General features: G+C 41.6%; 1 protein-coding gene across 1 annotated transcript in view; it reads right to left on the bottom strand.

The window, feature by feature from the left end:
• The window catches only part of Herc2 (HECT and RLD domain containing E3 ubiquitin protein ligase 2), a 171,143-nt gene that overhangs the window by 139,002 nt on the left and 16,962 nt on the right, over positions 1-15,179 (bottom strand). Inside the window, 7 exon segments of the mRNA XM_085682685.2 lie at positions 679-852; positions 2,429-2,600; positions 3,129-3,239; positions 5,766-5,922; positions 6,873-6,973; positions 8,775-8,994; positions 10,759-10,896. Of these exon segments, the coding sequence (XP_085538811.2) occupies positions 679-852; positions 2,429-2,600; positions 3,129-3,239; positions 5,766-5,922; positions 6,873-6,973; positions 8,775-8,994; positions 10,759-10,896 (1,073 nt within the window).

Raw genomic sequence — 15,179 nt, 5'->3', positions numbered from 1 at the left:
GTAGCCCCACCCTTAATCCCAGCCTTGGGAGGCCAGCCTGGTCTACATATTGAGTTCCAAGACAGCCAGGGCTACACAGAAAAAACTCTGTCTTGAAAAAAAAGAAAAGAAAGAAAGGAAAGGAAAGAAGGGAGGGAGGGATAGAGGGGAAGAAGGAACCAATGAACAAATCTGGCACACACACAAAATGAAAACCGACAAGAGCTCCTAACCCTACCGCACGCAAAGAACACTAAGCTAGTTATGGCTCAGTGTTTGTGATGGTTAGTGTTAATTATCAACCTGGCAGAATCTGGAATGGCCTGGGAGGAGAGCCTCTTGCCATCCCTGGAGGGGACTATCTGGATAAGTGCTGTGGGAAGCCTCACCATAACTGTGGGCAATGGATCATACATGGAAACAGCAAGCTGAGCACTAGTCAGCACTCACTGCTCTCGTTCACGGGCTGCAAATGCAATGGGACCAGCTGCTTCGAGCTCCTATTGCCACGTACACTCAAATCGTGAGCTAGAATAATCCATCCTTTCTCCTTTAGGCTGCTTTTGACAGATTTTTTTGTTTGTTTCTTTAATCACACAACAAGAGAAGAAACTAAGACAGTGGTAAAGAACTTTCCCAGGGCACTTAAGGCCCAAGTCATCTTCATTAGACAAAAAGAAGCCCTGCACTTGCATGTACCTTATGAGATGTCGGAGAGCTGCACAGAGGAGGCATACAGGGCGTAGCCAGCCGGTCTAAATGGGCCATGACAACAACTGCGGTTTGCCGTAAATCAATGGCAAGTTCATTGTCTTGCGGAAGAGTAAGGTACCTCAGGAAGCTCTCATTGGGGCTCAGAGGGCCAGACAAAAGCTAGATTAAGAGAAAAACATACTCAGAAACAGAGGAAGAAAAATACCACCATCAACCTCTAATCACGCTTTTGGTATTTAGTTATGCATTTCCAGTATATCTTATATTTTAGCCATCAAACTACAATGTTGGTCATACAGCTACACTAAACATTTATACCCTTCTATACCTGGCATATAAAAACACACAGTATTGACTTTACAATTGATGTTCTTTATATACCACACATGTGTAGACACCATATAAACTGTTTATCAAACTACCCTATCGGAACACTGCCCTCAAACCCTAACAAAAGGAATGGGAAAACAAGTCAGTCCTCAGCGCTGAAGACCTAAGTTCAATTCCCAGAAGCCATGAAAAGTGTCGAACATAGTGCTATGCACTTGTAATTCCTGAGCAAGGAAGGTTAAGATAGGTTCATTGGCCAGTCTGAACTACCTGGGGAATTCTAGGCAAGTGAAAAACCCTGTCTCAAAAAAAAAAAAAAAAAAAAAAAAAAAAAAGAAAAGAAAAGAAAATAAGGTGGGTGGCTCCTGAGGAACAAAACCCCAAATTGACCTCTGGTATCCATACAAAGTGAAGATGGAGACACACACAATCACACAGACACAGACAAGCTTTTTTTAAAGTATTGGGACAAAGAGCAACCTCGCTGAAACATAACACAGTACTTCAACGTGCCTTTGGAAGCTAAAAACAAAACACAACAAAACCCTCATTTTGATATGAATATTGCCCACTTTAAAGGGGGATTTGGCTTAATTTTTCTAGAGCTTTGAGCATGTTAAGCAAGTACTCTAAGAGTCTTCAACAATCCTCACCCCACCCGTTTGAAACACGAAGCTGCCTGGGCTAACATTAAATCTTTGATCCTCCTGCCTCAGTCTCCCATGTAGCTAGGATTATACGTCTTTACTACCTGGCCTGGCTGTCTAGTCTACTAAAGCCTTGTTTTATTTACAATTAACATCATATTTCTAATTCTTGCAAAAACAGTCTTATTATCACCTAAGATTGTTCACATGTAAATTAAGCCAAAGTGATAACAGAACACCTAACTTTACAGAAAAGATAAAGGCTCAACATGTACTTGTAAAGAGCCACAGTCCTGGGGTATTTGTTTACATTAACACAACACAGCCTAACACCACATCTAAAATTCACTTCCCAAAACATTCAAACAGCTGCTGGAACACACAGACATCACCTCAGCTGACTCAGCAAAGAAGCCTGTAAATCAGCATGGCAGGCAGTAGGCAGAAACCTAAAAGGCCAATGGATCCATGCCAAACCATATTTCTCTTCACAAGTACAAATCTGAAAGCCATCTTTATATGCTATAAAAGAATCTATGCTATAAAAGAACCTATGGCACACTACCTTGTAGATATGGTGCATTTGATCTCCTATACGTGCCCCCATCTAACCTGCTGCTATCACCAGTAAGCAAACACACCTGAAAGGCATCTATTCTCATAGATGTACATTCTGGCTTACATATAATACAACTAGTTCTTCAACAGAGACAGAATAAGAAAGGGCCACCTAAACACAAACCCCAGGTGACACTTACGTGCATATCCCCTTCTGCATGTGGCATGTCCTTACTGCAGATGATGCTTTGGAACCTCTGCAGCAGCGGCAGAAGAGGGGCACTGGTGCCTTGGGCAGACCGCTCATTGTCAGTTTCCTGTGCCCCACTGTCCCACAGCTGAAGCAACAACAGGATGGCAGACAACATTTGGCTGAAAAGGAAGGATATTTACTCTCTATAAAAAAGTTAGTGTCTGTCATACCATATCAAAACTAAACAAATAATTAGAATTATAGGAGGACAACGATATGAGAAAATGCTAAAATAATTCTTGGCAGTTAAATCACTGAGTCAATGCCAAGAATTTAGCAAAAGACATTTGCCATCTATTGATATGAACTATGAAAATAGCTAAGACATTTGAGTAGTGCTTTCTACATGAAACTTCGAGGATCTTAAATCAATAAATGAAGAATACCTATTTCAGAAAGAAGAAATAAACAGTCTTTTTAGGGGAACCATCTTACAAAGGAGTCCTAGATGACTAGATAGATTAGCCTAAAAAGAAATAAGGATAGCAGAGCAGACTAGCAGAAAAATAAACATGGGGCCCCGGCATGAAGGTCTAGCTACAGAACACCACAATTTGCTGTAGCCACAAATAAGTGAAATTCACATCACAGCAGGTGTCTAGACACACAACCATCTCCTGAGGTGCCTTGAGCCTCAGACCACTCACCTAAGGGTGCCTCTCTGGACAGCCAACTCCAGCAGGATGGCTAAAGCCAAGTGCTGGTCCTGTAAAGGAACTCCTCCTGGCCCCTTAGTCCCTGGTGTTCCATGAACATCCCTGGAATGACAGCAACAGGGAGGCTAGGCAACATCAGAAAAAGCAGCAGACTTAAAATTACCAGCAGGCTAATGACATTCAATCTCCCATGAGAAAAGACAAGCACATACATACACACACACACACACACACACACACACACACACACACACACACACACGAGGAGGGGAGGAAGAGAGGGGAAGGGAAGGGGAAACATCTTTATGCGGGGGGGTACTTTTTCCAGTATGAGGGATCAAATCTTGAGCCTTGGACACACTGGGCATTGGGCTCTATCACTGAGCTCTACTTCCCAGACACTAAAGATTTAAAAACAAAACAAAACAAAACAAAACATGGTTTTAGATATTACAGTACATTAGAAGGCAGACCCTATGTTTCTGAAGCATAAAGTAAGCTGTATCATTATACAAAAATGAGTAGAAAGGTCTTCAATGGGGCTGGGCTATTGTTTTGTTAGTAGAGACCTTTCACTAGCATGCACAGGGCCCTGGATTCCAACCCAGAACTGCATCAACTGGACAGAATTATACATTATAGCCATAGTACCTGAGGGGGGAGGGTCAGAAGTTCAAAGCCATCCCTGACTACAGAAGTCTGAGGCCAGCCTGGGCTTCATGAGAACCTGTCTCAAGGGAAGGAGAGAGGGGTGAGGAAGGGAGGGGAGGGAGGGATGTAGATGTTGGTGCAGGCACGTTTTCAATCTGAATAAAATATAGCATCAACTGTCCTACACAAAATTGGAGAATTAATTTTTTAAGCTACCAGAGGATCTAAAGGCACCTGTCTATGCATATTTGTATTTCACATGAGAGAAATATTTTAACTTTGTGCTCAATAATAAATAACAAATTCCCTGAACCTAAAATTGGATAGGGAAGGCTATAACTGAAATTGGATTTTTAAGCTTAATTCCAAGGTTTTTTTCAGGGCTTTAGCTTTGAAATTCTACAGCAAAGCCTTCACCAGCACACCTTGGAGAGAGGCTCATGGCTCATGTGCAAGAGACTAAAGGCATCCCTGTCGATTATAGGAATACATAGTAATGACTTCTGCTAAAGACACAAGAGCACCGTAACTTTCCTTCTATGTGTCTGTACTTAATTTTGTATTATTTTCTTCACATTAAAAAATGTAACTTCAGATTCATATTGAAGCCAGGAGCAGAAACACACACCTATAGTCACAACTACCAAGGAGCTGAGGATCACTTGAATTCAGGAGTTCTGGACTATAGTATGCTATGCCAATTGTGTATCCACACTAAGTTCAATATAGCAACCTCCTTGGAGCAGGGGACCACCAAGTAGTCTAGGACTGCCAGTTTGTCTAAGGAGGGGTGCAGCTGCCCAAAAACTCCCATTCTGATCAAAATCATATACAAAAAGTAAAACAGTATAGCTATATGCTAGAATTTGGATCATAAACATCTGCCAAACATCTGTGCACTTGTTGTCTAGTCCCAAATCCATGACATTAAGAAAAAGTGACAGACCTTTTAGTAGGTAGAGTCTAGTCCAAAAGTTAGTCATTGCTGGTACACTCTTGAAGGCAAAACTATAACCTGACATTTCCTCTTTCTCTCTTTATTTAGTGGCTGCCATGAAGGAACAGGATCCTCCATGGTGAACTCTGCTGACACAGGTCCAAAGCTACAGGGCCAAGTGATCATAGACCGAAGTCTCTGAAACCAGCAGCCAAACCCTTCCCCCTTTCGTTCGGTTGATGGAGGTTCTTGTTACAGCAATAGTAAACTAACAAACAGGTGTATATGTTTTCTTTTCTGCAGTGAGAAGGACCAAACCCAGTTGCACATGCTCAGCAACTGCTCTCCTACTGAGCTACACAGCCCCTGCACTAGTCAGAACATTTTGTTTGAGTAGCCATGTTCTCATATATTATCTACAAGACTTCCAGGCAAACACAATCTCGAAAACAGTGGCTCTTCATTAACACCGGTAGGCACACAAGAAGCGCTCATATTATGATGGACGAATTAACAAATATGTCCAGAAAACAGTGAATAACAAAAAAGGGTCTGGCATTTTCCATCACATTCAATGTCACAGCTTCTTGGCTCAACTCACAATCATCATAAATTAAATCATCTAAAAAACTGAAAATGGGCCAGAGAGCTGGCTCAGCAAGTAAAACACTTACTGCCAAAACTAACACACACACACACACACACACACACACACACACGAAACAAATAAATAAAATGTGCAAAAACAATTTTAAAGCTGGGTATAGTAGCATATACCTTTAATTCCAGCACTCAGGAGGCAAAAGCAGGTAGATCTTTGTGAGTGAGGGGCCAACCTGGTCTATAAAGCGAGTTCCAGGACAGCTAGGGCTGTTACACAGAGAAAACGCATCTCAAAAAAAAAAGGGGGAATGTGAATAGCAAGAACTTGAAAGCATGCTAAAATCACAGCAGCAAAACAAGTCAGTAAGAAGAGATGAGAACAAAGCTCAAGCACACCAGAGTTACTCCAGAGAAAAGCAAGGAAAATGCAAACTCACCCAGTCACAACAGACCTGAGGAACCTCGTTGCTCTCTCTACCACCTCCAACCACACAGACGATACTGTGCTCTCGTCAAAGAGAGAGGCCTCAGGAAGAGCTCGAAGGGCATCCAGGGACTCCTGCAAGAGCTCACTGCAGAGATCCGCATCCTCACCTGAGCAACACACAAGCATTGCTGACAAGCAGTGTTCTAGTCACTCCCACTGAGCCTCCAACCCCTCAAGTGAAGACAGTCAGGAGATTCTTCATGTATGGGTCAAACTGTACCACAGCTGCAGAAATCCCATTCCACCTTTGCTATCTCTCACATAGACAGCATGTGTGAGACAGACTATCTCTTACCTAAAATATGGGGTATCGTTGTGTGTGTGTGTGTGTGTGTCGGTCTATCCGTCCGTCCATCCGTCCTCACACCCCCCCCCCCCGGGAGCAGGGGACTCAAGTCTATCTCACTTCTGTTCCATATATATCTCACACACAGAAACTGGAGGTTTCTCATGCAGCATCTTTGGTATGGCTGCATTCTTGCAGCAACCTATCACATGAGGTTAGTGAGTTTCTCTACTTGTGAGATCATGGGTCAAAAGATTGCATATTTTCAGATTACGGGTGTTCAACTGATAACTTCTTATTAAGGTATTAATGGTGAAGGAGGTGAGGTAGGTTTGTAATAAATGAACACTTCTTAAAAACACAGACCTGAAGCCAGGCAGTGGTGGCATACACCTTTAATCCCAGCACTCAGGAGGCAGAGTTAGGTAGATTTCTGTGAGTTCGAGGCTAACCTGGTCTACAAAGGCTAGTTCCAGGACAGGCTTCAAAGCTACAGAGAAACCCTGTCTTGAAAAACCAAAACAAACAAACAAACCATAGACCTGAAAACTCAAAGACCCTATAGCCTCTGATCTTACAAAGAAGAACTCAAGGTAAAGAGAATAAAGACATCTACAAAGATTAAACGACTGAAAATCCCCCCGAGAGGGTCTCAGGGACCTGGCAGTCTAGTTGGTAGGTAGCCAACAAGGAACTTGCTGGGGCAGAATTGCTCAGGTAACTCAAAACTCCTATCTATGAAGGGAAGAGAATGGCATGCTACACACGTACCTGAACGCCAGGCCCTTCGTAAGAAAGCAAAGGCAAAGGAGAGAGCTGCTCGGGACCCAACTCTGGCGAGTCCTTCTACCCCTCTGCCTGTGGGGCGGGAACTGCAGATAAACACAGTCAGAGAAACATGAAAATAATCAAATAAGAATGTGGGCCAGTGTGTGACCTAAGGTCTTCTTTAGCTATTAGGATCCATGGTGGGTTTTAGTTTCAATTTTTAAACTTTGTGTAAAATATCCTTTGTAAAGAAAAAGTTTCTCTATGAGGACCTGAATAGTGCAGGGGAGGCTGTGTATACTCATCTCTGAGGACCTGAATAGTGCAGGGGAGGCTGTGCACACTCATCTATGAGGGCCTGAATAGTGCAGGGGAGGCTGTTCACACTCATCTCTGAGGACCTGAATAGTGCAGGGGAGGCTGTGCACACTTACTTTTGAGGGCCTGAATAGTGCAGGGGAGGCTGTGCACACTCTCTGTGAGGGCCTGAATAGTGCAGGGGAGGCAGTGCACTCTCATCTGTGAGGACCTGAATAGTGCAGGGGAGGCAGTGCACTCTCATCTGTGAGGACCTGAATAGTGCAGGGGAGGCTGTGCACATTCATCTCTGAGGACCTGAATAGTGCAGGGGAGGCTGTGCACACTCATCTCTGAGGGCCTGAATAGTGCAGGGGAGGCTGTGCACACTCATCTGTGAGGACCTGAATAGTGCAGGGGAGGCTGTGCACACTCATCTCTGAGGGCCTGAATAGTGCAGGAAAGCTCTGTGCATAACTTTAAGTGAATATGAAGGATGAAGTGTTATTGCTGCTTTCAGAGGAGGCACAGGATGCCAAGAACATGGGAATAAATTTCTGATGAGAAATAGGCGTATTGCACAAGAAACCTTTAAAGATGAGTACACATGTAAAATCTGATCAGGAGAGCTTGAAGAACTATTGCTAACATTTTCCCTTGAAGAAAACTGTCCCTGTGTAAACATGAAGCTCAACTCTACCTACTTAGACAGTCGGGATCTTGGCCCCCAAGAAAGAACCTATAGTTCTAAGCCAGTATAAAAATCACTCTCAAAATTATAGCCTCTTTTTATTAATTATTGTTACAAATGTGTGCATGTGTGCACAAATGTATAAATGCAACCTACTATAAAGCTCAAAAAGTTTTTTTTTAATTTTAGGAATTACTTCACTTAATGAAAGATGTTTCAATTAACTCACCAATGCTTAAGTCAATAGATCATGCAAACCACTTTCCATATCTAAGGTGATATGACCAACACATAAGTATACATAAGGTTTCTTAGCATCAACCACTGACACAGACAGAGTTCTCAGACCAGTGACCATCACTGTGGGCTGCTGTCTGTGTGGTCAGGAAATGAAAACCTACCCCACCTATTTTCAAATGGAAAGAAAACCCATAGGTCCCTTGGCACAGCTAAGGTGAAAACTTACTCTAAATGTGACAATGATTCCAACATGATATAATAGGGAAGGGGAGGAGAAGAGAAGGGAGGTGAGAGGATAGAGAGGGAGAAGAGGTGAGATCACTTCCTGCCGCACACACAGTTACCACGTGCACTCTAGGGAGCGGAAGCTGTAACTACCACAACGAAAGAAAAAGCTCATAACCATATCAAATATGAATGTCCCTGGCACTCTGTTCTCATGGGGATAAAAATTTTCACAGTTACATTGGGGGAAAAAATACAGTTTTACATGAGCCTTAAATATTCTAGTAGTTATTAGTTAATACCATTGGGTAAATTTGTTGATGAAGTGATAAATACCCACAAATTAAAAACCATGTGTCTAGAAGCATCTTTAGTAATAAAGAAACTGTCTTAAACAAAAGAGGCAGAACTTACAGGGAGATGCCACCAGGGTTCTTCCATGTTAGCATTACCTTTTCTTCTCTGTGGGAGGCACGGAAATGCTGCTGCTTTTCCACTTAACTTTGACATTCTCCTGGAAAACAGTTCTGTTCAAGGCAATGAAATAGCGCTCTAAGATCACCAGCCTCTGCTTCAACCTCAAGGCTGAGAGTGTGGTGGTAGCTGATTGGACAGCCAGGGCTTGCTGCTCTTTAACCAGCACAGAAAGACACTCCTTCAGTTCATTCACATCTGGAACACAAGATAAGAAAACAGTCCAGCTTGTCAAGACCTTGGGCATGGTTGGCAATAATACTGAAAAATTAGACAACGGCAGTAGAAACACTCAAGCATACAATACTGCCCAAAGCATTAAGGACTGTGCACATATTAGCTGGTAGTACTCTATGTCCACACACCAAACTCAGGCACAGAGGGGTTAAATAACTTGACTGAAATCACACAACGGAGTATAGCATAAGACATGGATGGCTTTTGGCTTCCAACATATACTAGTTCTCTGCAATTACCATGTAAAAGTTGCAAATACAAAGTTGAAGGGTTGTAGAGCAACTGCTTAGCATGCAGAAGGCCCTGGACTCAAGGCTTAGCCCCACAGAAATGAACAAACAAATCTTCAAAACTATAAAGTCAAACTTCTCAGTAGCCCGCTTTCTAGAAAAAGAAAACAACTCTAGCCAAATTCCTATTCCATTTTGACATCCAACATACATGATTTTATAGATCTGGACAAAATCTAGGATCCACACATTAGAGAAAACATGTAACATTTATCTTTTTGAATATCACTTAATCTGATGATCTCCCATTGTCCTGAAAATAACATCATTCTATTTTTTGTTGTTCAACATTCACTTAATCATTAATAAATACAAATCAAAACAGTAGAGCACCATTTCCTACTCATCAAGGTGGATATTATCAACAGGAGAATAACAAATGTGAGTAAGGGCTTGGGGAACTAGAACCTTGTGGACTGCAGAAAGAATGGAAACCCAGTGTGGCTCTGGAAAGCACTGTACCTGTGCGTGGAAAAGTTAATCACAGTATTCCACATGACCAGTGTACCTGGGAATGCATAAGGAACTAAGCAGTGACCTCATGCAGAGACTGGACAACCATGTCCGTGGCAGCAGATTCATCTACTCAGGGCACAAGGACAATGAATCAGATCTCAAGGCTGACAGTGGCACTCACTAGGAGAGACAGCCTTCACACTAGCACAGGCACCTGGCAGTTAATATCTTCACTGTTTTTCACATGTACAATTGTTCCTTTTGCACTTTTTCTACAGAGAACTTTTTTCTGGTTTCATTTGTTTATTTATTGTTTCTGACTCTAGTAGCTAATTGGAAACTCACATAAAATGAGTTTCCTAGATTAAAGTTATTTTAAATAAGGGTTATTATTACCAAAAAGGGGGGGGGGAGTACCCCAACAGTCTACCAACTAGTGCAGAACACGACCAAAGTATGCACACAAACACAAACAGTGAAATATTATTTAACATTTTAAAAGGTCACAGCATGCACCTGGGAAGTAGAGGCAGGCAGATCTCTGACCTCAAGGCTAACCTGATCCACAGAGTGAGTTCCAGAACAGCCAGGGCTACACAAAGAAATCCTGTCTTGAAAAACCAAAAAGGCTACAGCATGGATAAATGTAAATACATACTAAGCAAAACAAGCTAGAGAAGAAGAATAAACACTAAGTCTATTTATGTGGAGTGCTTTTGAAAAATGAAGTGCAGACATCAAAGGTAACTGTAGTTGCCTGGAGGGCTAGGGGACAGTTTAATGGATATGAGTGGAAATATTTTTGTACCAAAATATGAACTGTATGCTTAAAAAATGATTATAATGATTATATTTTTATTAGATACATTTTACTCTTACACTTTATATCAGACATATTTTACTGTAATATGGGTTTTAATTTTAGAAAATTCCATTAACAAACAAAATCCTGATCCACTGCTGTCAGAAAGTATAATACCTGGCTGTTTGCCCCACACCCAACTCTCCAGGATTGATTTGGCTTTATACACAGGTGCAGGCGTCTCTTCCTCCTCCTTCTTCTCTTTGTCAGTAAGATCTTCTTTCTTGGTTCCACCCTGAGTATCAGCACCATCATCTGGAGAATTAAAAATGCTTATGTTCATAATTGTTTTTCAAAACGCAACAATCAAGCTGGGCATGGTGACTCATGCCTATAATCCCCAGCACATGAGTTCAGGACCATCTTGGGCCACACAGTAAGTTCCAGGCCAGCCTGGGCTACAGAGTGAGGCCCTGACTCAAAACAAGGATAGGAGGAAGGGAGGGAAGAAAAGAAGGAAAGAGATAGGGGGCCGGGGGAGCATCTCTTGCCAATCTCTACAAACGTTCTACCCAAACATGGAAAGTTACAGCATACATCAGTAACTCAATGTTTTATTAAAAAAAAAAAAAAAACGCAAGAATTAAAACTGCAAAAGATTCATTATAGTTTACTCAATAATGAAAGAATTCAATAAGGGATTTTTCAAATTCTTTAAAACATGAAGTTCTTTTTTAACATTTTTCAATGTCTTTAGCATTTATCTATTTGGATTTCACACTAATTGCTTTAATCCAGTGACTCAAAACTGCTGGACGACCACAGGAAGAACTAGGGAGATAACTCTAAAATCATTGTCTAACTGTCCAATGTTCTCCTCTACTGCCAGCTGAGAACCACTGCTATAAAGACCACTACCACTGAGATGACAAGATGGCTCACTGAAAACCTGACAATGGGAGTTCCATCCCAGAACCCACACAAAAGTGCTAACTGTCCTCTAGCATCCACATACCTGCCATGGCATGTACATGCATGCGCGCGCACACACACACACATAATAATAATAATAATAATAAGTACATTCAAAGGACCATTATCATTGAAATATAATTCATGAGCATTGAGGCACAAAAGAAAAGCTGAAAACTACCACCTCAAGCCACTGTAAAGCCTCAAACAGTAATATGTGCCTTGAACCCCACACATGGCTGTGAAGAGAAGATGGAATGAATCTTAGCCCTAAAATGTCAACAAGTCCTGTCATAAAAGACTCTAACTAAAATAATCACATAAATTACATATATATACTATAGCTTAGAGTATATGTGTGTGTTTCACACCAACCAAATCACTAATTTTCTGTTAACTAAACTTTGTTTTTTAAAGTGTCTAGAATTCCTTTGCAAGCCCTCTCAGGTTTTAAGTGGATTTTAGTTGGCCACATGGGTGTCAATTTGTTGAAGTGAGACCTGCTTGTTTGTTCCCGGCTGCTCAGCCCTGAAATAATCACACAGAAACCATATTATTTAATACATTGCTTGGTCCATTAGCTCTAGCTTCTTATTTGCTAACTCTTACATCTTAATTCAACCCATTTCTTGTAATCTATGTATCGCCACAAGGCTGTGTCTTAACAGATAAGTTTCAGCATCTGTCTCTAGTGGGGGCTATATGGCTTCTCTCTGACTCTGCCTGCTTTCTCCTAGCATTCAGTTTAGTTTTCCCTGCCTACCTAAATTCTGCCTTATCAACAGGCCAAGGCAGTTTCTTTATTCATCAATGGTATTCACAGCATACAGAGTGGAATCCCATATCAACCAACTCTATGTCTAGCAATGTAATTTGACTCTGTTAGTAACCAGCTGGACTTAGAACAGAACAAACAGATTAAGGGTTCTGCCCCCACTTGGATGCCAATTACAAGCAGTGACTTCTGGGTAATGTACAACTACTGTCTGGATTGACTGTGAGTATGGTTCCCATACTCATAGACCCTGTCCTGCCTGATGGATGTGGCCTGGCTATATTGCAGCCATCCTAAGTCATAACTACCATGGCTATCCCAAAGTAACCCTGGTATGTTTTTCCTCTTTCGTTTACCAACAAACCATAATACACAAAACCAGTAGAGTGGCACATGGAGTTTTGTAACTAGACCTTGGCTCCCAGGACACACCTGACTCTTTGATAGGATCTTAAGATAAACAAGTACATTCTAGCTATGATGAAGTCACTTTTCTCCAACCATAAATGCAACACTCCTTTTGACCCAAACTGTGGGATCCAACTGCTCTTGCTGCCACCAAAGACCACACTTCTGTAAGTTCCAACAAACTGTGCTCTCTTCAATTCTAGATCTTTCTGCCTCCCTTTCCTTCTTTTCATGGTATCTTGGGGGCTGTCCTTGGATACTAGCAGTGAATTTTTCTGGAACAAGCACCAAATGGCACAAGGGAACAATTAAAGAAACAAAAGAGCTTCACTTTCTACTTACATAAAATATAAGTCACAGGCACCAGAACACCACACTGATCCCTCAAGAACAGATGAGGGGATGAAGGTCTAGATGAGAGGAGCAACGCTGGAAGTTTAGACGGAGACAAAACCACATCCAGATTATGGTGATGGCTATGAGTCCACATGGGCTAAAATTTACTGTATTAAAGACCATATTCTTACTTTCACTTCTTCAGGATAGAAAAAATTGTGACAGTTAACAAGAAGCAGACAAGAAGCAGCTCCAAACACTACTTAGGCTTTACTCTCAGGAGCACAAATCAGAAGAGTTACAGATGAACAAGATGAAGTCCCTCAAGAGAATGATGAACACTACATAATTATCGCCACCAGCTCCCTTCACTGCCTAGACACTCGCCCTTTCATGTCTGCAGGAATCAGCGGATATCTAGACACCAAACACACAGTAAGTTAAGAAATGCTGGAAAGTGGTAGAACGCATTACTACCCATATCCAATCCCCGATAGTGCATGTACAAATGTATGTACACACATACGTAGCACACACACATACTTGCAGAGAAGAAAAGGCCAAGGGCTAACATTCCTAAGGTCCTAGGACAACATAAGCGGCTCTGAGCAGAACTCCAGGTTGTCACCTCATCTGAGGACCAGCTAACTGACCAAGCACTTTAAGACATGCCTTTCCAGTTAAGATGAGGACATTTGTACAAAATACCCAAGGCGTTCTTTGTTCAAACCACTGAGCCTTGGACCTAGACAGTTGCTAATGATTCAACAGAGAAGGCCGAAGAGGAGTAAGTTGACCAATTTCAAAGAAAACAAAATTAAGAGTTCTGCAAAATCCTGTGTGCTAAACTTCAAATGCTGTTCTGCTAACATTTTCTGTACATCAACCCTAACTGCTCCATATCCTAAATACTAAGAGGCCTTATTATTGAAAACAAGTTTTGTAGGCTAGTGTAGCACAGCCCAGAGTGTCTGCCCAACATAACCACAGTGTTTGCCTAGCATGCTCAAAACCCTAGGCTTGATACAAAAAGTAAATTTTGCTTCATATTTGTTCCTTTCAGCTTTGGGGCCAGCTAACCTGGGGCCTACAGAGCAGAAGAAACAAGACCCTACCTCAAAAGTCAAGATAAAGGAAAGAATTGATTCCTGCCGCTATTCTCTGACCTCCTCACGTGCACCTGCTTGCAAATATAAAACACACACACATCCTCCCTACACACACACAAATAAAGGAAAACTTTTAAATTAAAAAACTCAAGGTAACAATATGCAGGAAGCATGTGAGGAAGGCAGATGAGACACAACCACAAATGGGCACAGTGACGTAATAAGGTGAGCCAAAGACTGCGGGGATGAGTTTGCATCCACTCACTTTGGATACCTTTGGGAGATTCTGCATGTATATGGAAACTTCCACATAAACACAATAAAGAGAGCTCACTCTAATAGATGATGTAACCAAAAACATAACCTAGATATAGTTTTTCTCCTACACTTTCCAGTCAACAGTATCCAATTCATTCCACAGGGAGAAAAGTCATACATTCTAACAGTAACAATGCTCTATACTGGAATGACACTCAACAGACTCTGCAGTGAGCCTCAACCCAGGCTTTTCAGATAGACAATCTGGAGTAAGTGCTGGCATCCATGTCCTCTTACAGTGCTGGTGCTGATTTCAAAGGCCAGGCACACCAAGAACAACACATGAGTCATGGTGAATTTTGAGCACTAGAGGCTTCAACAGGATTACTCCTCCCTGACAAAGGTTTACTCAGGAATAATTTGCACCCAATCTCACAATAATAACATTTATAGTTAGTAGGAAGATCTCTTTCAAAATTTAAAGGAGAAGCTATTCATGACTTTCTACAAGCTATACGGTAGTTAACACAAACAAAAACTCCAGACAGCTTGGCATATTAACTAACATCTAGACAAAAATCATCAAAAGGAGAACAAAATATCAAGATCAAAGCTCAAGTGCTTTTCTAACACATTACAGTCTCTGGAAAACACAATTTACACACATAAATAAATAAATAAATAAATGCAATTTTTAAAGGGGGAGAAGGAAATAGTCCAGCATGTAAAGGCACTTACCA

Source organism: Myodes glareolus, chromosome 24 (assembly GCF_982192425.1).
Source record: "Myodes glareolus chromosome 24, mMyoGla1.1, whole genome shotgun sequence".
Taxonomy (NCBI): domain Eukaryota; kingdom Metazoa; phylum Chordata; class Mammalia; order Rodentia; family Cricetidae; genus Myodes; species Myodes glareolus.
Note: the sequence above shows the minus strand (reverse complement) of the source record. Positions and strands in the feature narration are given on the sequence as shown.